The sequence below is a fragment of the Triturus cristatus genome, chromosome 8, assembly GCF_964204655.1.
Source record: "Triturus cristatus chromosome 8, aTriCri1.1, whole genome shotgun sequence".
Taxonomy (NCBI): Eukaryota; Metazoa; Chordata; class Amphibia; order Caudata; family Salamandridae; genus Triturus; species Triturus cristatus.
The window spans coordinates 1,278,626,321-1,278,649,135 of record NC_140591.1 but is presented as its reverse complement, the minus strand read 5'-3'; the positions used below and the strand labels follow the sequence as shown (position 1 = coordinate 1,278,649,135).

At 50.8% G+C, this 22,815-nt stretch overlaps 1 protein-coding gene across 1 annotated transcript in view; it reads left to right on the top strand.

Moving 5' to 3' along the window:
• TMPRSS7 (transmembrane serine protease 7) overlaps positions 1-22,815 on the top strand; it is a 559,080-nt gene that overhangs the window by 195,729 nt on the left and 340,536 nt on the right. The window contains exon 9 of the mRNA XM_085623815.1: positions 2,330-2,442. Coding sequence (XP_085479941.1) covers positions 2,330-2,442 — 113 coding nt within the window. The remainder of the gene's footprint in view (positions 1-2,329; positions 2,443-22,815) is intronic.

Genomic DNA, 22,815 nt, shown 5'->3' with positions numbered 1-22,815 from the left:
CTTGTGCCAAATCCAACCAGTAGGCCTGTGATTGACTAGTGGATGGGTGTGCAATAATGTTTTGGTGTTTATTTTGCTTTTCACCGTCAATGCATACTCTCTCTGTAGTGAAAACCTTCTGCCCTCACATCTTTTTGAAAAATGGTCACTAAGGGAATAATATGTGGTGCGCTTTGTGGGATCCCGTAAGGTTTACTTACCCAGAAGCCCTTGTAAATTTGATTAATTGACAAAAACATATTGTCTCCTCACATTTCTGTGTGGGAAAGTTGTGGGATCACTGGGCCGGCACAACTTTCCTACCACTCAGCATTCCCAATAGAAATTCTACCTCACTTGTGTGGGTGGGCCAAACGCATGTAACAGGGAAGGGACCAAAACATATTGTGGAAACATCAAAATTATCTCTATCATGAAACAACCTGGTTTTACAACGGTGGCACCTGAGTTTTTGGTCCCGCGCTTGGCGGCCATCTAGGAAAACCTACCAAAGCTTGACATTTCTGAAAACTAGACACCCAGGGGAGTCGAGGGATGTATGGCTTGCATGGATCCCCTAACGTTTTCTTACCCAGAATTCCCTGCATACCTAATATTTAGCTAAAAAATCACATTTTCCTCACACTTCTGCGTGGGAAAGTTGTGGGATCGCTAGGCCAGCACAAATTTCTTACCACCCAGCATTCCCTCAGGTCTCCTAATAAAAATGCTACCTCACTTGTGTGGGTGGGCCAAGTATCCGCGACAGGGAAGGGTCCAAAACATATTGTGGAGACATCAAAATTATCTATCACAAAACGACCTGGTTTTGCAAGGGGGGGGGGGGGGCGATCTCGGTAGCCATCTAGGGAAACCTACCAAACCCAGACATTTCTGAAAACTGGATACCTTGGGAGTCCAGGGAAGTGTGGCTTGCGTGTATCCCCAAACGTTTTCTTTTCTATAATTCCCTGCAAACCTCAAATTCAGTTACAAAGTCACATTTTCCTCACAGTTATGTGTGGGAAAGTTGGGGGATCACCGGCCAGCACAGATTTCCTCCTGCCCAGCATTCCTTCAGGTCTCCCAATAAAAAATGCTATCTCACTTGTGTGGGTGCTGGCGACAGAGAAGGTCCCAAAATGTATTGTGGAGACATCAAAATTATCCATCACAAAATGAACTGGTTTTGCACGGGGGCACCTGCATTTTTGGTCCCAGGCTCAGCGGCCTTCTACGGAAACTTACCAAGCCAAGACATTTTCTGAAAACTAGACACCTGGAGGGATGCAATATAGTTTTATCAGTAAATCCCAAAAACACTGGGCAACGGACTTGTAGAAAAGCACCTCACAACTGTGCTGTAGTCCTATTACAGTAATGGTTCGTGCACACTTCTCGGCACCTGTTGCCCTTTGGTGCCACTGGTGACAGATTCTCAAACTATATTTCTTAAAGAGCAGTGCACTTGAACAAAAAAATCTTTTCAGTCTTTTTATATATTTACTTTAAATCCTTTATTTTCAAATCCAAATATGATTTCACAAAAGGGCAGCCAACACCTTTCATTCAATTCGGCAACAAGCCAAGAGAACTTCTTCAGGGCTGCAGACAAAATAACATAAAACATATATAAGACAAAAAATCATATCACTTAACTGACGGACATAGATACAAATTCTTAAAATAATACACGAATACTTAAATGCGACATATACAAAACATTTATCCTTAATAACAACACATATATTAAAAAAACACAACACATCATTCAAAAAGACTTAGGGACCATACATTTGTCGTCTTTTAGCGTTTCTTAATATTCGCAATTCCTGTATACATTATATTTTTTTATATTTCTTTATTTTTTATTTTATATATACATTTTTAAAAAATAATAAAAAATAAAGAAATATAAAAAAATTATGTATATCAGCAAAACTGTATTTCTGCGCGAATATAGTGGCCATTTCAATGGAAAATCTGCTTCTGTAAATGACAGTGCGCCATCACACGATGCTTTAATAACATTAACAACTGACTGCCTCATGTCCATGAAAGCTTGGTAGGTCGCAAAAGTTGTCGTTCATTTAATTGGGTCGTGGTTCTAAAACGTTTTGGAGGAACTGATCTAGAACATGTATGAATTCATTTATACCACATTTTAATTTATGGATTTTTGAAAATGTGGTTTTGTCTTTCAATTGTTTGAACATTTTATAATTTGTTATGTATCCTATAGGAGCAATTTAATTTATAGTGAATCAGAGTTATTCCCAAATTATGATATTTAAAGATATTATCAGAGATAAATATAAAGTTGAAAACAGCTGTATTTTTCTTTGATTAGAATGCAGAGATTTGATAGAAACGAAGGAAATGAATGGATTCCAGGGAAAAATACTGAGCCCGTATTTTCCTAGCTTTTATCCTCCTAATTGCATTTGTAGATGGAACTTTCAGGTACGTTTTTTAAGAATATTTTCTAAGAAATAATGTTATGCTAACATACTATGAGGCTAGACAAACATTTAATTATGCTGTAAATGTCATATAATTATGAAGATCAAGTGTTTGTCAAAGAATGTTAGGAAAGTTTGCAAGTAGTTTGCAGATAAAAGTTTTCATGCAGGATCAGGAGACAGCAACAAAAATTTGAAGTTTGCTACCTATTAATTACCAACCAAAGCAAAACTGAATAGAACACGACAGTTCAAATAATTCAAACACTTTTTTAGTGAAGTTCAATTTAAAAGCTGGGATATTCTGGTTGCTTAGCAACTTTTACTCCGCAGTTCTACATTACTAATGAAATTGGACGTGATGTCACAAGTGGTATCAGAGTTGTCATCGGGAAATACATTAAACAGTGGGACCTGCATTAGTTGACTTCTAAACGTGGGCTACATGACTAACTTGGTGCCCAAGCATCAATATCGCATGGTAACCAGGAGGCAATTTAGACTGTAGGCCAAGAGGATTGCATGAATTTTTATTCTCTAGCAAAAATGTACCTTTTTAACTAAACTATGCAGTGCAAGTGTAGGGCATACCTATGTAACGTTTCACTCCGCCGAGACAAAGATCTGGGAGGCTAGGAGAGTTTGAGGTTTCAGGGGCCTTCAGCTTCCGACCACTCTTCCCGCTGGCTTGGCATGTGGGGCAAGATCGGCAGTGGTTCAGGACGTCATTCCTCATTTTCGGCCAGAAAAAGTGGGTCACCAGGCGACTGTACGTTTTGTCCTGGCCCAGGTGTCCAGCCAGGGGGACATCGTGGGCCAGGTTGAGCAGAAAGTCTCGGAAGCGGAGCGGTACCACCAGAACTCGACCGGCCCCCAGCTCGGCGATTCTTTGCTCGCTGTAGAGCAGGTCGTTATCCCAGTAGACCCAGTGGGTTCCGGTGGTGTCCCCGGCGTTTTGGGTACTGGCTTGTTGGCGGAGTCCCTCGAGGGAGGGACAGGTCTTTTGTTCCTGGCGGAACTGTTCTTGGGTGGGCCCCCCTTCTTGACGCCACTGAGCCAGATCCGGAAGGTCCTGGTGTTGCGCGTCTTCTTCGGTAGTCGGGTCCGGGAGGTCGGACTCGCCGTTGTCCTCTACGGGGGCAACCGGGGGCGGAGGTGCTGGCCATTCGGTTTCTTCTGATCGGGGGGCGGCACGGGCGGCCATGGATCGGGTGGTTATGCAGGCCCAGTCCGGGAGGCCCAGCATCCCCAGGTGCTCTCTTTTCTCGACGGTGGCCCACGGGGAACTCTCGAGGTCATTCCCCAGGAGGCAGTCCACGGGGGCATCGTCCCGGACCGTCACCTTCAGTAGGCCGGAGACCCCTCCCCATTCAAACGGGACGCAGGCCATCTTACACATACTCTCAGAGTTATCTGCCGAGCGGACGGGGCAGAGAATGTTCGGCAGGATCTGCTCGGGCTTCACCAGATGACAGCGGACGGCCGTCACGCTGGCGCCGGTGTCACGCAAGGCCTCGGCTCTCTGTCCATTAATGGTCACCCACTGACCGTATTTTCTGGTGTTGGCGGGTAGGGGAGCCCGCGGAACCATGTCTCTTCCCCCTAAGCACGCCAGGACCATGGCGGCCGGTTCCCACCCTTGCTGGGCCGGCTCGTACTCTTCGGGTCCCTCCGATGATTGCTCTTCCCCTAGGGCAGCGGCAGCTACCTGGCGGGGCTTGGGTGTTTGGTTTAGCGGGCAGTTCGGGTCATTGGCGTAGTGGCCTAGTCGCTGGCACCGGTGGCACGTGACGTTGGCTCGGTACCCAGGCCGCAACGGGGGGTTGCCCCGGCCGGCCGGAGGCGGGGTGCTGGCCACGGGTGTTGCTGGTAAGGCGTCTCTCCCTCGCCCCTGGCCCCCTCCTCCTCCCCGAGGACGGTGCTGGCCTTGGTTGCTTCTGTTCTGGTCGTGTGGCCCTCTCCGGCCCACTCGGGTGCTTTCCCACCGGTCAGCTTCGGCGGCGAGCTCCGGGGGTCAGTCAGCTTACTGTCGAGTAGGTGCTGCCTGAGCTCGACGAAACAGTTGTTTGACAGGTGCTCCCATACCATAAGGTTGAAGAGTTGTTCGTAGGTGGTGACCTGACTTCCCTTGATCCAACCCTCGAAGGCCCGGCTGAAATAGTTCACGTATTCTACCCAAGTTGTACCTGGGATCCGGGTGCAATCTCTGAACCTCTGGCGGTACATCTCGGGCGTGAGGCCGTAGCGGGTGAGGAGGGCAGCCTTCATGTGGTCGTAGGACGACATTTGGTGATCGGGGAGCTGCAGCAGGGCATCGCGACCCTCGTTGATAAATCTCCCCCAAAGTCCGGCTCCCCAATCACTCCGGTCGATCCGGTGGGAGGTCATTGCGATCTCATAGGCTTTAAACCACTGTTGTATGTCGTCTTCTCGGACATATTCGCGGACAACATCCTTGGGGATGTGAACTTTTTTCTCACTTGGCCCCGGGGTGTGTGGTCGCTCAGGCACCCCCAGTTCCTTATTCTGTTTGCGCAGTTCTATTTCCGCTAGTCGGCGCTCGTGCTCGAGCGTTATTTTTTTCTCTTCCAGCTCTCTCTGTCTCTGCTTTTCTTCTCATTCCTCTCGAAGCCGCATATGCTCGAGGTTGAGTTTCTGTTCAGCTAACTTGAGTTCCCCATCCATCTTGAGTCGTGCCATCTCCAACTCGTGTAATCTGACTCTGTCTCTTTCTCGGATCTCCTCTTGCGAGAGGCCCGTTCCCCGCTCCTCGGGAGCCGTGGCGTTCCCCTCTGGTGTGCTGCTGTTTTGGTCTGGTGTGACGCTGCTTTGGTCGGAGGGCCCTGTGACCCCAGTTTCTGTCCATGACTCAAGAGCGCGCTTTAGATCATCCTTGGTACTCAGGCCGGTGGTAGCAATGCCAAGTTCTATGCAAAATTGTCTCAGTTCGCGGTGGTTGTATTCTTCTAATTTCTCCATTTGGAATTTCTCGGTGGAGCTGCTATCTTTGGTCGACATCGTGCTTATGTCGTGGGGTGAGCTACTCTCTGTACGATTACGCGTTGATTCGGATCGCGCCGCTGGCCACCAATGTTAGAAAAGGTAGACGGACCGGGAGGGCCGGCCGGGGTCAGGGGGAGAGGTCTCCGGGGAGAGCCGTCTCCAGCGATCGTACAGACAAGTAACTTCCCCCCCACAGACAGATATCACACACGGATAAGGTTCAGTGTTCTTTATAAGCACTTATTTAAGATACGGTTGAGTGGTACAAGGAGGTCTGGACTCAGGGGTCCCCTCGATTAGAGTCTCGCAAGGTAGGGAAGGGGGTAGCGGGACAGTCTATTTACCAATCAGGTAGTTCGGATGAGATGATGATGAGCTCACAATCCTCGAGCTTGGTGGTTAGGTGGTACGGACCGCGGCAGCGCCAGCAGGTTCCGGTGCGGGTGGTCGATACAACGGGCCGCGGCAGCGCCAGCAGGTCCCCGGAAGATGTACGGTCCGCGGCAGCGCCAGCAGGTCCCGGTGCGGATGGTCGTTACAACGGGCCGCGGCAGCGCCAGCAGGTCCCAGGAAGATGAAGGTTGCAGAAGGCCGCGGCAGCGCCAGCAGGTCCCGGTGAGGATGGACGTTACAACGGGCCGCGGCAGCGCCAGCAGGTCCCAGGAAGATGAATGTTGCAGAAGGCCGCGGCAGCGCCAGCAGGCAGGACGATGGTTCACAAGAGCGGCTACGGCAGCGCCAGTAGACCGTCAAGGTTGAGTTCACTCGGTGTCTCTCGACTCCAGGATACAACTGCCTTCCTGCTCCGGAGCTGCCTCAGTTATAGGGCTGGTGCCCTTTGATGTCCGGACCCTCGCACTTGGAGGTCGGAGGGTCCGGGATGAAGGTGTCCAGACACCCAGCAGGGGGTGGAGCCAGTGCCTGGGGGAGCTGGGGGCGATCGGCACCTGGCGGGGGAGAGCCCTTGACACTTCGTTCTCCCATTGACCTGCCAAGTGGTCCGCTCACCTCCTGGGTGGATGGTGGTGCCGGGATGTCGGGGCCGGCCAGGCCCGGGGTTAGGGTCGAGGTGAGGCCATGCGGCCGCGTGGTGCAGGGCCCAAGAGGGCGGCTTGACTCGGCCGGGGAAGCCGGTGGGGCTGGACCCCGTGATGAGTAGGGGTCCGAGGGCAGAGGGTCCGTCGGGAGACGGAGTACGGGTGCTTGTCGCGGGGATATGCCAGGTGGGCCGGAGTTCGGGCCCTGTCGTGCGGGGAGGGAGCAAGCCGTCTGTGAGGCCTGTCCAACACTGCAATTACTTTTAAGAATAAAAGCAAATTGCATATATTGATTCGATGGCAGACAAGTTCTTATGCACGCTCCTTTAAATCTAATCTGTTTAATTTAACGTTACTTCATTTCTATTCAGATATAAAATAGTTTTATAAACTGTCTTATTCATATAAAATGGGCCTTGTATGTCATTATTAGACATTTGTAAGGTTCTGTTTCATTTGAAGTAAACGAGAAGTTTGGCACTGGTACAGCTGTAACACCACAATTGCTACTGCGCCACGCGCAAGACGTAGAACATCCCAAAACATGTGAAGGGGCACAGTTGCGAACAAAAAAATGCATTTGTTTGCCTAGAGGGTGCACTTTTGGCAGGCAAGAAAAACAGATTCAACCTGTTCAGAGTGTTTTGCTCTAGCGAAAGAGGTTCATTAGGAGCTCATGGTAAAGGTATTTGGCCTTGTGGAGCCCTGCTCAGATATAGCCTCCATCCTGCTGGTGGATTTTGAGAACTAAGGTAAAGTTTTGGATAAGGGTGGCACAACAAATTTAACCCAGCGATGAAGCAGCCTTGGTGGCTATGGAATTCAGGTTTGTCCTGTTCAGAGGCTGGGCATTTAAGCCAACGGATTCAGTGGTGTTTCTGAATTCAATGTACCCTCTCCAGCATCTGACCTCGCCCGCTGGACAACTTTGAGTTCCAAAAAGTAGACTAAGTCCGAGGATAAAACTTTAACCTCCCAGATTGACTTGGTGTAGCTGACCGCTGCTCCCTCGCTGTCAGCCTGAATTCTCACCTATGACCATGTTGACCTCAAACTGACACTTCGCACTTTGTATTTTCTAGTGGGTTTATGTCTCAAAACTTCAAACATATCTGTTTCCTCATCAGATTTTGATTGCTTTGGTGTCCGTTTGTTTATTCATTTTACTCTATTTTCTAAATTGTTTGGGAATCTTATTGAGATGTTTTGTGGACTTTAAAACTGGTGACTCTGCTTGAAATTATCTCACAATTGTACCTTGGTTTGAGCTGAGTTTTTCATAGAGCTGTGATGAGACCTAGCTAGGGTTTGTTTATTCAGTTTGCGAGTGTACCCCCTTCCCGAATGAATAATCCACTGTCTGACAAATTATTTATGTAGGGCCTCATTGTGAGTGGTACAGAGGGTTAGCTACATTGTAAGTACCATCCTGTATGATTATGAGTTGACCAGGTGTGGACTTGTACAAGGTAACGCCACTTGTAAAAGGTAACTTTACTTGTGTCTCTGTTCACAAATCCCACCAGCTGAAAGCAGGAGGATTGACACGCTGGAAATGGCCCGTTACTTCCAGGGCCCATGTGGTATTGCCCCACTGAGTCCTTGAAACTGGAAATAGCATGGTACAGAGGTAGCAATATTATCTAGAAACAGTACTGTGTGGTTAGTACATGTACCGGATGTATGTATGCCTGGGAGGAATATATTACATAGGAGATGTAAAGATGCACTTAGTGAGTGTGTGTGTGTGTGTGTGTTTTTTAAAGTAGCACAGCCTGGTTGAATATAGAAAAGCTTCAGTGCTGAACAGTGGGTGCAGACTGTGTGTGTGTGCTGAATGAATGTGAACATGTGAGGGTACAATGCATAGAGGTATTGGTGCTGAACAGAATGTGTGCTATGAATGTACACAGGGTGAGTGTGTCTGCAATGGTACATTGTATAGAGGACCCTGGGTTCCATTTTGGGAAGCCCAGGCTGTGCCTGGTAAAGACATGAGGAGGAGAGGAATCCCCCCAGACAGAATGTGTATTGCTGCATTCCTGTGAGCTGGGTTGAACACACCCTGGGGAGGGGGAGGGGAGAGAACGACAAAACAAAAAGACTCCCTTTAGACTTGTAAAAGACTGCTCTTTGATTCAATGATAGATTACAAGGAAGGGGCCTGGACACATCTCAAGAAGGGAAATGGGTCTGATAAGTAAATCATATCTAGTAGGGCTGGGGGTCTGGTATTAACCTTTTGATCCACATATCACTGTAGTTGACATCCAGTTGGGAACTCTGGTCACTCCCATGAATGGTGTTGTGGATAATCAGCTCTGGAATCATGCCTGCTTTGGCAGACATCTTTCATGAAGAAAGAAGAAAGGGCGAAGTGCCCACTTCCAAAGAAGCAGAACCCCAACATAAAACTTCAAATGCCCCGGACCTAAATCACATTTGGTATCTGGAAAAGGACTTTAAGAAGCTGATGTTGAGTCCCCAAAAACGTGTCATCTGCCAAGGAGCCAGACAGGCTGTGTGAGAAGGGGAAGCTCTTTACAACTTCTGCCCGTGACCAAGGCTGGGGGCCAAGGCCTGCTCGTCTTCCTGCTGGATGACGGGACATCAGCCAAAGAAGCCAAGACCACCTGTCCTGGAGCACCAATGCCTGCCTACTTGCCAATACCAGTGTACCCTGTGAGGAAGAGGAGATTGTTGGAGGGAGCAAGGTCCAGTGGGGATCCCCACCATGAGGACTCCATGTGCGAGGTGTGAGGATTCGGCTGTACACTGATTGGGCCATTGTCCATGTATCGGATTGTTTTCGGTGACCCTTTTATGCCAGGAGAGTGCTGATGTAGATATAGTCATGTGTTGAGCAACATGCAGGTCTCACCACCATCTAAAAGACCTCCAGCAGCTCCACTCAGGAGAGAGAGCCTGCACTGCTGGGAGCTGCTGCATGGGCTGGGAGCAGCCCATCTTCTCTGAACTGAGAAGGAGTCATAGGTACACATTGATGGTGCCCACTGCATCGCTGAACTCTCCCCTGCTGTGAGAGCAGATAAGACGTGAACTCGGCCAATTGAGCCTTAGCAACTTGCTTCTAAAGGTGCTGCGGCACCATAGACACTTTTGACTAAATTCCTAAAGAGTCAATGGAAGAACTATTGAGTACGACTTTATAGTTTGCATTCCTTGATGTGGCCACCAGTGAATGGGGAATAATCGGGACCCGTTACACAAAGGAGGGCGGGACAGGGATTTGACTGACAACTACTAGAGCCCCGACCTCAAGGGGGATTGTGTTGTTGCTTCTGAATGTTGTACTTCGTTGCATGTGTAGTGTTAGAAATAAAATACTACTTTTCTAATAAAAGCAAGTATTAGGCTGGACATCAATTTATTGTTCATATTGTCTGCATTCTGAGCTTTGATTCATGTTCACTGACCTGTATCTAAACCCCCACAATACCCAACCCTCTTGAGGGAGCCTTGACTGCTTGACCACACCTACTGCTGAGAGACAATGACTCAGAACATTAGGCTTTCTAGGACACAGGTCAACACCAACTGAACACAAACACTCTACAGAAAAGGTGGGTGCCAGAAAATGTCCTGTAATAAGAAAAGCTGGGGTGTAATGCTATCTGTGGTGAACAGTTTATCACCAAGCTGTGCCTGGATTACTACTGGAAATAACCATAGGTAGTGTGCTTATTCTGCAAAGAGTGAGATCTTACCACTGGCAGCAGATGTCATTTCCCGTTTGCTGTGGATAACAATTCTTGTCCTGAAGCCCAATCGATTTATCTGAAATCACAGTCTGAAGAACAATATGAATAGAGATTGTTGTCCCTTCCTGTGTTTGAGAACACATTTTTTTGAAACTTTTGTTAGTATAATTGGAATTTGATTAAAACAAAAAGTCAAGAGCCCTACTTAAGGAGAGGCAGACGCAAAGGCAGATTTTTCACATTATCTGCTTTCTTTTTTGCATTTACATACCATTTCACAATAAAACAAAGTCTCTGAAACCTGCGATCTTGTTTTATTTTATTGTAAATTGGTTAATTTCTACCGCAAGATGGCAGTATTGTCTCAGGTTGTAAAGTAGTGGCCTCGCTTTGAGTCATTTTGCTGTTCGCTGGATGAAATCAAATAGCAGGATCTCAAAATAGATGTGCTTTAAATGAATAGTTACGTATACACAGAACCTGTGCTTGTTTGAATCTGCTCCTGACAATTGTGCTCTCTGATTCCGCCTAGCTGACCCTGCCCTCCATGCACCGCTACATATTTATGTATGAACATACTCTCGGAAGATAATTTCGGTATGTTGCCTCACAGCGCAAGGCACTGAAAAGCTAGTAAGTTCTTTATAGACAGATGAGGGGGCTCTACAAGGAATATAGGAATACCTTTTGACAGTATGATTTGGCGGGAAACAAGAATAGAAATTATGCATGGCAATAGCTACTTTGAATATTTATTTAACTGGTAACCAGTGTTATTCCAGAAGTGTACAGTTATATCACTGAGTGTCGGGAATGTAGTGGCTTCAATTCACGCTGCCGTTTTGGATTTTTTTGGGAAATGATACAGAAGTGTTTTTTGTAGGTCGTTGTAAATAATTAGGCAGAAAATTAAAACTTTTAAAGTGAAGGAATGTGGACATCCTGGCAACAAGTGAGAAAAAAGCTAGATTCAATTGTGCAAAATATTACAAATGAAGTGTGGAATATCACATCAATGAATCACATTCTGGTGTATTTCAATGATCTACATATTAATTTTAACTTTAGAATATGGTCTCTGAATGCAACATGTGATGCTGTGGTGTATTGTAGTTATGGTGATGTCCCCCAGTCACAGATCTGGCTTGAATCCATCATCATTCTATAGCTCACTTCACCACCTCAGGTCAGACACAGCTATATGCAAATCCGTCTTGACCCTGTGCCTCATGGGAACAGTCCAGCCCGAACTACCAAGCCAGGTCTTCCCTGAACCAGAAACTAGCATCCTGCGACCGGTTTTGGGGTAACATTCCTCATCAGCTAGGCTAGCTTGAATCCAATGTCAAAGTGAGCAAGGAGCCTACGTGTGGGCATACCCTGCCACCCTAGGGCGAACAAAGCAAACATAAGGAGATGATGGTTGGATCACTGAAACTTTTAAGACACTCACCCCCAGTCACAGATCTGGGTTGAATCCACCATCGTACTTTAGCTCACTTCGCCACCTCAGTTCAGACCCAGCCATATGCAAACCAGTCTTGACCCTGTGCTTCATTGGAACAGTCCATCCCGAACTGCCAAGCCAGATCTTCCCTGAAACGGAATAAAGCATCCTGGGACCGGTTTCGGGGTAACACCCCTCAACAGACAGGCTAGCTTGAATCCGGTGGCAAAGTGAGCAAGGGACCTATGTCTGTGCATACCCAGCCAACTTAGGGTGCACAAAGCATCACAAGGAGATGATGGATGGAGCGCTGAAACCTTTCAGATACTCACCCCCAGTCACAGATCTGGGTTGAATCCATCATCGTTCTATAGCTCACTTCGCCACCTCAGTTCAGACACAGCTATATGCAAATCAGTCTTGACCCTGTACCTCATAGGAACAGTCCTGCCCGAACTGCCAAGCCATGTCTTCCCAGAACTGGAAATAAGCATCCTGGGACCGGATTCGGGGCAACACCCCTCATCAGCCAGGCTAGCTTCAATCCAGAGGTACCCTGCCAACTTAGGGCGAACAAAGCAAACACAAGGAGATGATGGACGGACCACTGAAACTTTTCAGACACTCACCCCCAGCCACAGATCTGGGTTGAATCCATCATCGTTCTTTAGCTCACTTCCCCACATCAGTTCAGACCCAGGCATATGCAAATCAGTCTTGACCCTTTGCCTCATGGGAACAGTCTAGCCTGAACTGCCAAGCCAGGTCTTCCCTGAACCGGAAACAAGCATCCTGGGACCGGTTTCGCGGTAACACCCCTCATCAGCCAGGCTGGCTTGAATCCAGTGGCAAAGTGAGCAAGGGACACATGTCTGGACATACCCTGCCAACTAAGGGCGAACAAAGCAAACACAAGGAGATTATGGACGGAGCGCTGGAACTTTTCAGACACTCACCCCCAGTCACAGATCTGGGTTGAATCCATTATCGTTCTTTAGCTCACTTCACCACCTCAGTTCAGACCCAACCATATGCAAATCAGTCTTGAACCTGTGCCTCATGGGAACAGTCCAGCCCGAACTGCCAAGCCAGGGCTTCCCTGAACCGGAAACAAGCATCCTGGGTTTTAAGACATTGCTGGCTGGTAACAAGGGACAGTAGAGTCGGTGAGGTGTGGTAGTCATATTTGTTCAGGCCCTGGATTAGTCTGCTGCTGCCTATACAATGCTATTAAGCAAGGCCAGTGTTGTGTTTGGGAGACAGTGGAGCAGGATGTTGCCACCATCCAGATGTGAGAATACATGGGATAGAATAGCAGTTATGAAGTCCCTTTCTGGGAGGAGTAATATGTATAACACATGTATAACCTCTGTTCATAAATGCAAATGTGTCCATTAAAATACTCACTGCAGTTTTTTCACTTTTGTTTTTCTATTTTGTTATACTTTCTTACATAGGATAAGGTATACTGTGAAATGAAGTCAATGGCCCTGTATAGGGCAGCAAGACTTTTAAATATAAAATAATGTTCCATTTATAACAGCATTGCTATGTTTCCTACATAAATATGTCACAGTTAGAAAAAGAACCATTGAATGAATACTAAATATAATCAGCGCTAAAGTTCTCACCAATAAAAGTGATCCAACCTTGTTACCTAAATAGTTTCTCTGATCACTTAACCATATGAATTCTTAGCCCTTGTCCTACTCTTTCTCATCTCATTCCTTACTTTATAAGATGACTTGTATATCTATTAACTGTCAACTCTATTGCCCCTTTAAATGTAATACATTTATGACACTTGACCTTGTCCTGAAGGCTCTTACATGGCATCTAACCTGGAGATTTCTTTGTTTGCTATTCAAACAATTCCAAATTGGTCAAAGACACAAGGGCGCCGATCACGATCCTGTAAAAACCGGGTACGAACCGTCGGTCGGAGAGTTTTCTCCGTCCGACGCGTACCCGGTCGTCAAAAACTACCAACATGGAATTACGATTCGCACGGAAATACCATTTCCGTACGAATCGTACAAAAGCCCGACCGACGAAAAATGTTTTACAAATTCGATCCGGGAACGCGCCGACCTGACGTCGGGACGCTCGCAGCCTGCCATTCACGAACCAGGAATTACGATTCGTACCGACGTCATCCCGCACGGTGAATATTATCCGGCAGCCAAAAACTGCCGGGAAATCAGGACGACGCGAACAAGGAGTACCAGTACGCGACGGACAGACAGGACGACGCGAACAAGGAGTACCAGTACGCGACGGACAGACAGGACGACGCGAACAAGGAGTACCAGTACGCGACGGACACACAGGACGACGCGTACAAGGAGTAACCGTACGCGACGGACAGACATGGACCCGAACCTACGTGTCATCCCGGCCCTCATAGCAGTCGACCTCCTCTACAGGTTACGACGCAGACGCCGCAGAAGGTCAGAACAACAAAGGGAGGGGAAAAAGGGGTGGGGGTGGCAGGACCAGGGCAGGCCACAAACCCCCCACCAAAGTCACACAGCACACATGCCCTGGACATACCTGACTCCCAGGCCCTGGTCACTACGAGGGGGTGGGGGCGTGTCCAGCCAAGCCAGCGACCGCCACAACGGAAGTCCTTCACGACGCGAACCGGCAACACAACCAGACAGGTACGTCCCGTACCCACGCCTTAAGAGCGTGGGTACGAGTCGTACCACGCCCACACCTACGTCACCCCAACAATGGCGGGACGGCTCGTACCCACGTGGCAAAGACCTGGGTACGGCCCGCACAAGCATCACATAGCGTGGGGACGGACATGTACGGACCGTACCCCCACCCCGTATGCATGGAGCGTACCCCCACCCCAACAGTGTAAGTGTAGGAGAGTAGGGTCTGCTATCCTATGGTCACCCCAAATTTTTGCTTTTTGCTTCACTGGTTTTTGACATAGTGAGGCTGTGGGCCTGCCAATCAGACCCCCAGCCTGCTGTTCTCTCTACTAAATTAAAACTATGCACCCTAGGTGCATAACCAATTGGAAGTGGATCACCCTGTCAGCCCCTGTACCAGTGTACACTAGGTACCCAGGGCATTGGTGTACCCAAGGCCTGCCAAGGGCTTTAGCATGTATTATGCCACCCCAGGCTTGGCCTAACAATTTGACACAACTGGCTGATCACTCAGCTGGGGTAAGTTGGTGTAATCACCTCTTACTTAGGTGTAGTATACCTATACCTAACCTTAAATGGGACACCTGGTAACCTATAAGTCACTCCTATGGCAGGCCTTAACAATCCTGAAGGCAGAGTGCTTGGTTCCATGTGAGATGGTGCTCTGGCATGAGCTGAGCCTGTCTGCAGTGGTCGGAACAACTTCCTCCTACTGTTTCCAGATATCGTCATACCATATACTCTTAAGTGCATTATGAACCTCGCGGTTAAATGCTATCTTTGGTTTGGCTTTATCAAAACATGTCGAGTAAGGTGTCATACGAATTGGAATACTAACCCCTCGCCAATTCTGGCGACGGGGTTAGCATTCCACCCTTCTAGAGGGACACGACATGTACAGTACCTGAAACCCGGGTAAAATCAGACATAGCCTCAGCTCCACAAAATGGATGCTGCCACCACAGACACAAGTCTGCCCTCCTGCTGCTGGGAGTCCTTCCAGCTTGGGAGGTGTGGACAAAGGGTTTCCTGCCAGGGGAGGTGCGTGCACCACCCCAGACAGGATTTTGTGAATTGGTCAGGTAGGGCTTGAAAGAAACCAGACATGCCTGTGGCTCACAAGGAGCCTCGGTGCATATGCCAGTTCAAACCGGTCCTGGGGCACACCAGTCCCGGGCCTGGGGCGAGCTGGACAAAGGATTGGGGGTGTAACCACCCCCCTTCCTGGTCCCACCCATAGGGAGGGACCTAGCAGGTAGTCCGGCCCCTAGAATCCGCTTAAAGGTAGGAGCTGTGTCCTAAGACTTCAGACATCCTGGAATCAACTTAACACTAAGAAGAAGACGGGAACTTCGACGCTCTGCTGCACAGAGGACTGAAGCCAATCTCCCCTGTGGTCAGGGAGTGACCACCTTGCTAACGCAAGCACCATCCAGCGAATCAACGTCCGCTTTGCCGCCGCCTCCCTCCGGAGCCCGAGCCCAGAGACTGACAAGACCTGAACCTCCAGACCTCTCACCGCCCGATCCACAGTCCCTGAAAAGAAGAGACCCGTGGAGGCACCGAGACACGTGGAGCCAGCCATCTTGGAACGACTACGACAAGCTGACAAGTGCAACAACCGAGGCTCCCTCCAAGTTGTGCTTTGGGATCTGAGAAGCCCAACACCCGAGCAGCATCTGCACCAAAGGTGAGCCCTCCAGCATCTCCACGATCTGCGTGGGGCCCTTCTGCATTTTGCCACTCAACGCGCCTAACCGGTTGCTGGCCCGCTGGCTAGTAGCCATCTTGGCGACGAACTCTACGAAATACACCGCTGGTCTGGTTGCTCCAGACTGGCCCTTGCTCCCCTCCAAAGGAGCAGTCCCTCTGACCTTGCTGGTCAGAACAATCAGCTTATCTTGTTCTCCACAACAATTGCTTTTGCCAAGGCTTGTTTGCTTCGATCAAGTCGCCGACACCGCCGACAGCGAGAGCCTGCGTGGGACAGCTCGTGAACCGACTCCTGGACGTCGTCGACCTCCAGGGACCACGTGGCTGCAGAGACAAGCTACACCTTTCTTCCTGTTTGCACCCGACATTGCCTGGTACCCACCTGGTGCCACGCTGGTCACTGGCTAGTGACTGTGAACACTGTCCCCTCTGCTTACAGGTCTTCAACATCTCCGATCCACTCTTGGATCCACTGCATCTCTCCCGGACCGACCGCCTGCAGCATCTTTGTCTTCAAGCTCCAAGGAACAGATAGAAGAAACCCGACGCACTTCGAGGCCTATGCACCCGCTTCCTGTGGGTGAGGTAAAGCTGGCACACCTGTGCCCAAGTGTAGTATTACATCTCTAGTGCCTGTGTTCCAAGTCTTGAGTTCCTAGTCCATCCGGAAGATCCTCTTTGCAGTAACTTTGTACTTTTTACGCACCCATTGAAACCTATGGGAGCACGCGTGTGACTATTTGCTCTGCACACGCCACCCGTGGACCTCCTGGTCACTAACTGACGTTAGCTCCTTGTAGGCCCAGCGATTCTAGAGGCCCTAGGCCTTTTCCCTTTTCTGTTCGTGGTACTTATACCACTATTTTAGTATATGGTTCGAGTGGCCACCAGGGCCTATCCATATAAAGTGCAACTTCTGTGTATTCTGTGATAATCTTGTTTGACGATTTGTGCTCCTGTGCTCATAAAGAGACTAGGGGTTACTTTGAGAAATAAATACATATATATTTTGAATATATATCTGTGTGGTGTCCTTTCATTGGTATAAAAGGGGGTTGCATTTGGTAAAACAGCTGGCTTAACACGCTTCACGAGTTTAGCCTCAAAGACTGCTTAGCCTACGCTACCACTAGGGCAGCTAGTCCGAAAAGGTTGACTTACAACCACACCATAAGGGTTGCTTGGCATGGTACAAGGTGATCACTTTAACTAGTGAGCATCATATACCAGGCCAACTTCTCACAGTAAGTACGACCCGTACCCTCACCTCGTATTCATGGAGCGTACCCCCATGCCAACAGTGTAAGTACGACACGTACCCCCACCCGCGTATGCAAGGAGCGTACCACCAACCCCAACAGTGTAAGTACGACCCGTACCCTCACCTCGTATTCATGGAGCGTACCCCCACCCCAACAGTGTAAGTATGACCCGTACCCTCACCTCGTATTCATGGAGCGTACCCCCACCCCAACAGTGTAAGTACGACCCGTACCCTCACCACGAATGCATGGAGCGTACCCCCTATGCAAACATTGTACGTACGACACGTACCCCCACCCGCGTACGTATGGAGCGTACCCCCACCCCACCAGTGTAAGTACGACCCGTACCCTCACCTCGTATTCATGGAGCGTACCCCCACCCCAACAGTGTAAGTACGACCCGTACCCTCACCTCGTATTCATGGAGCGTACCCCCACCCCAACAGTGTAAGTACGACACGTACCCCCACCCGCGTATGCAAGGAGCGTACCACCAACCCCAACAGTGTAAGTACGATCCGTACCCTCACCTCGAATGCATGGAGCGTACCCCCACCCCAACAGTGTAAGTACGACCCGTACCCTCACCACGAATGCATGGAGCATACCCCCTATGCAAACATTGTACGTACGACACGTACCCCCACCCGCGTACGTATGGAGCGTACCCCCACCCCACCAGTGTAAGTACGACCCGTACCCTCACCTCGTATTCATGGAGCATACCCCCACCCCAACAGTGTAAGTACGACCCGTACCCTCACCTCGTATTCATGGAGCGTACCCCCACCCCAACAGTGTAAGTACGACCCGTACCCTCACCACGAATGCATGGAGCGTACCCCCTATGCAAACATTGTACGTACGACACGTACCCCCACCCGCGTACGTATGGAGCGTACCCCCACCCCACCAGTGTAAGTACGACCCGTACCCTCACCTCGTATTCATGGAGCGTACCCCCACCCCAACAGTGTAAGTACGACCCGTACCCTCACCACGAATGCATGGAGCGTACCCCCTATGCAAACATTGTACGTACGACACGTACCCCCACCCGCGTATGCAAGGAGCGTACCACCAACCCCAACAGTGTAAGTACGACCCGTACCCTCACCTCGAATGCATGGAGCCTATCCACATCCGTGTATGTCATGAGCGTACATATTGTGAAATAGGAGGGGTGTGTGCAGAGTCCTCCCAGCAGTGCCCTGAGACAGGAGGGGTGTGTGCAGAGTCCTCCCAGCAGTGCCCTGAGACAGGAGGGGTGTGTGCAGAGTCCTCCCAGCAGTGCCCAGAGACAGGAGGGGTGTGTGCAGAGTCCTCCCAGCAGTGCCCTGAGACAGGAGGGGTGTGTGCAGAGTCCTCCCAGCAGTGCCCTGAGACAGGAGTGGTGGGGGCAGAGTCCTCCCAGCAGTGCCCTGAGACAGGAGGGGTGGGGGCCTATCACTCCCAGCAGTGCCCTGAGACAGGAGGGGTGGGGGCCTATCACTCACAGCAGTGCCCTGAGACAGGAGGGGTGTGTGCAGAGTCCTCCCAGCAGTGCCCTGAGACAGGAGGGGTGTGTGCAGAGTCCTCCCAGCAGTGCCCTGAGACAGGAGGGGTGTGTGCAGAGTGCTCCCAGCAGAGCCCAGAGACAGGAGGGGTGGGGGCCTATCACTCCCAGCAGTGCCCTGAGACAGGAGGGGTGGGGGCCTATCACTCCTAGCAGTGCCCTGAGACAGGAGGGGTGGGGGCCTATCACTCCCAGCAGTGCCCTGAGACAGGAGGGGTGTGTGCAGAGTCCTCCCAGCATTGCCCTGAGACAGGAGGGGTGTGTGCAGAGTCCTCCCAGCAGTGCCCAGAGACAGGAGGGGTGTGTGCAGAGTCCTCCCAGCAGTGCCCTGAGACAGGAGGGGTGGGTGCAGAGTCCTCCCAGCAGTGCCCTGAGAAAGGAGGGGTGGGTGCAGAGTCCTCCCAGCAGTGCCCTGAGACAGGAGGGGTGTGGGCCTATCACTCCCAGCAGTGCCCTGAGACAGGAGGGGTGGGGGCCTATCACTCCCAGCAGTGCCCTGAGACAGGAGGGGTGTGTGCAGAGTCCTCCCAGCAGTGCCCTGAGACAGGAGGGGTGTGTGCAGAGTCCTCCCAGCAGTGCCCTGAGACAGGAGGGGTGTGTGCAGAGTCCTCCCAGCAGTGCCCTGAGACAGGAGGGGTGTGTGCAGAGTCCTCCCAGCAGTGCCCTGAGACAGGAGGGGTGTGTGCAGAGTCCTCCCAGCAGAGCCCAGAGACAGGAGGGGTGGGGGCCTATCACTCCCAGCAGTGCCCTGAGACAGGAGGGGCGGGGGCCTATCACTCCCAGCAGTGCCCTGAGACAGGAGGGGTGGGGGCCTATCACTCCCAGCAGTGCCCTGAGACAGGAGGGGTGTGTGCAGAGTCCTCCCAGCAGAGCCCAGAGACAGGAGGGGTGGGGGCCTATCACTCCCAGCAGTGCCCTGAGACAGGAGGGGTGTGTGCAGAGTCCTCCCAGCAGTGCCCTGAGACAGGAGGGGTGGGTGCAGAGTCCTCCCAGCAGTGCCCAGAGACAGGAGGGGTGTGTGCCTAACACTCCCAGCAGTGCCCTGAGACAGGAGGGGTGTGTGCAGAGTCCTCCCAGCAGTGCCCTGAGACAGGAGGGGTGTGTGCAGAGTCCTCCCAGCAGTGCCCAGAGACAGGAGGGGTGTGTGCAGAGTCCTCCCAGCAGTGCCCTGAGACAGGAGGGGTGTGTGCAGAGTATTCCCAGCAGTGCCCATGGAACGCAAAGGGTGGAGTTGCCACAGATACCATGCCCACAAATGTCAGTCAGGTGCACAAAGACCCTGCAGTACATGTACCACATGTGTGCGAGGCTGGAAGTATACGCATGCATAGGGCCAAAAAGAAAACATGTACACATGAAGTCATGTCAATAGTCCACATACACAAGTACAATGACTACCAAGGATGCCACGAATGATGCAGGTGGAGAATGGCTCAGCATGCATGTGCAAAGTTGAAGGAGTCCGTCACACACCCAGCTAATGTACACACGGCTCTGCACTAAATATTGGGAACACCCTGCAGGGAAGAAGTCAGGGTACACAGAGGAAGGAAAACACCTTGGGACAATTGCAACATGCAGCAACTGCTTACATTAATTGAGAAAGCTAGCTAACACCGTGTGATGGCACACAGATCCCATGGTCCCCCCTATGAGCAGCACACTACTACATTTCCCACACACCCAACACATGAACACCACCCACAACCATGTAGCAGCCCCACCGACAGCAATGCCAGCAAAGCAGGAGTGTTCCAAGGACAAAAAATAAATAGCTTTATTCAGCATGATCCAAAAACTCGTATGTAGAAAGTTCAATATTTACAAAGCCCATAGGGCAGTCCAGGAGTCACAGCTGGATGGGGGACACAGTGGGATGCGTGTCCCCTAGCTTGCCTGCACAGTTACAAGCCGTTGTCTTCCACAGGGGTGAGGGCATCAAGTGGGGGGGAAGGAACAGGCACCGCAGGGACAGGAGGGCAAAGGGTAGGCGACGTGGGTGCAGGGATAGAGGACTCCACCACAGGGGGTGGGGCAGGGCCAAAGGCAGATTCTAGGAGCGCGCTGCACACCTTGGCAAGGTCCTCCAGGGACTCCCCTGCACCGGAAGGAACCACAGGCCCCAAGGAGGGGGGGGGTCAGAGGGATGGGTTGCAGCGCCACTGGGGGAGGGTGTGGACAGGGGGGGGGACTCAAGCACCCTGACCGGGGACTTCCTTGACCGCTTGCGGGGTGGTGTCACTGTGGGGCTCAGGGACAGAGCGGCCATGAAGGAGTCTTTGGGGGAGGTGTGGCCAGGAGAGCTGAGGGGAGGGGATTTGGAGGGAGTGGATTGGGTGGAATGCGGACTCCCACTCTGGCTGCGTGTCACACGTTTGCCCCCCGACCCAGTGGGTGTGCCTACTTCACCCTGTGTGTGCGTGTCAGGAGGTGTGCGGCGGACCTTCCCTGCTGGTGTGGTGCCTGTGTCTGTTGTGGTGGGTGCATGCTTACGTCTGTGTGTATGTGGGACAGGCATGGGAGTGGGAAGTGTGGAAGGAGCAGGGGTAGGGGGTGGGACGTAGCGCTGCAGGAGACCCACTGCTGCAGTCAGTGTGGAGTCTATGGACCTCAGCAAGTTGCGTTGGTCAGCCTGCGATGAATGAATGCCCTCCAAGTATGCCTCCATGTTGTTGAGGACCTGGCTGCGGCCATGGAGGACATTAAGGATCGCAGTCTGACCAATCTGCAACTGCCGCTGGATGTCCACAGACTCAGCATTGGCGGCAGCAATGGAGACAGGGGCAGGGGGTGCGGTGCCTGGCAGGAAGGAGACATGTGGGGACCGGGCACGTTGGGAAGGGACACGAGCAAGTGGGAGGTGGCTGATGCCAATGGAGGGGGCGGTGCGAGATGTAGGGCTGCTGTCAGATGGTGGTGCAGCCACCGCCCACTCGGAGAGATCATCCTCGGACCCGTCAGCTTCATACTCTGTTGTGCCAGTCGACAGGTCCCCGGGTTCACTCTCCTCCGCCTCTGTCCCACTCGAAGTGCCAGGCACGATGCCACCGCTGGCACTGGTGCTCGGTCCCTCCGCGCCGTCTGTGTCCATGTCTCCCTCCGTGTCCCCCGACGATGCTGTGGTCAGGGTGAAGAGACAGAAATTATTCATACACCTGTATTCATATGTCACATGAGTCAAATCTACTTAGTTCACAGTGCATAGCCTAAAACAAAGGAAGAGTTACAACTACAAAACAAGGTACATATGTAGGCCCTGCAAGACACAGTTGTGTGACCCACCATGCCATGGAAAAACTATGGAGAGCATGACACAATAGCAAATGAGATGACATGGAATTTTGACTGAGGAGCAAGGCCCTGGGGACAATCCAGCACAGCATCTGCACCACACAGCGTGGCAGGAAATAGGGATGAGCAGGGACCACATCCAGGAACTAGAGGCACATGCAGCATAGGTAATACTGAGAACATGCACACCCTGACTGGCACAATACACCTTGAGTGTATGTCCAGACAAACATCACACACTGGCCAGTCCTAGCAAGGAGATGACAGGTCTTGACATGTAGGCCATGCCCGCACCACCCACCCCCTACATGAGACAAATCTGTGGAGACACAGGAAGCACTTACATCTCTTAGTCAGGGTGAAATACACATGGGATGCAAAACTTCAATATTGCACACAAACTACCCAAGGTGCAGCTGTCCAAATTATCATGTACAAATGGGCATCATCAGATGATTGCAACAAGACACAAAGGCAATGGCCACCGTGAGTATGTAATAGGAAAATCAGGTCAGGCTGTACAGTGGACACTTGTAATACATCTCACGTCAATATACATGGTGCCAGGGGACAATGGCACAGAGCACAACCTATGCTGTAGACACAGAGATTGTCGACATTCTCGGATTACACACATGATACCTAGGAAAAGATGCCCCTGGGGACAGTAGTGGC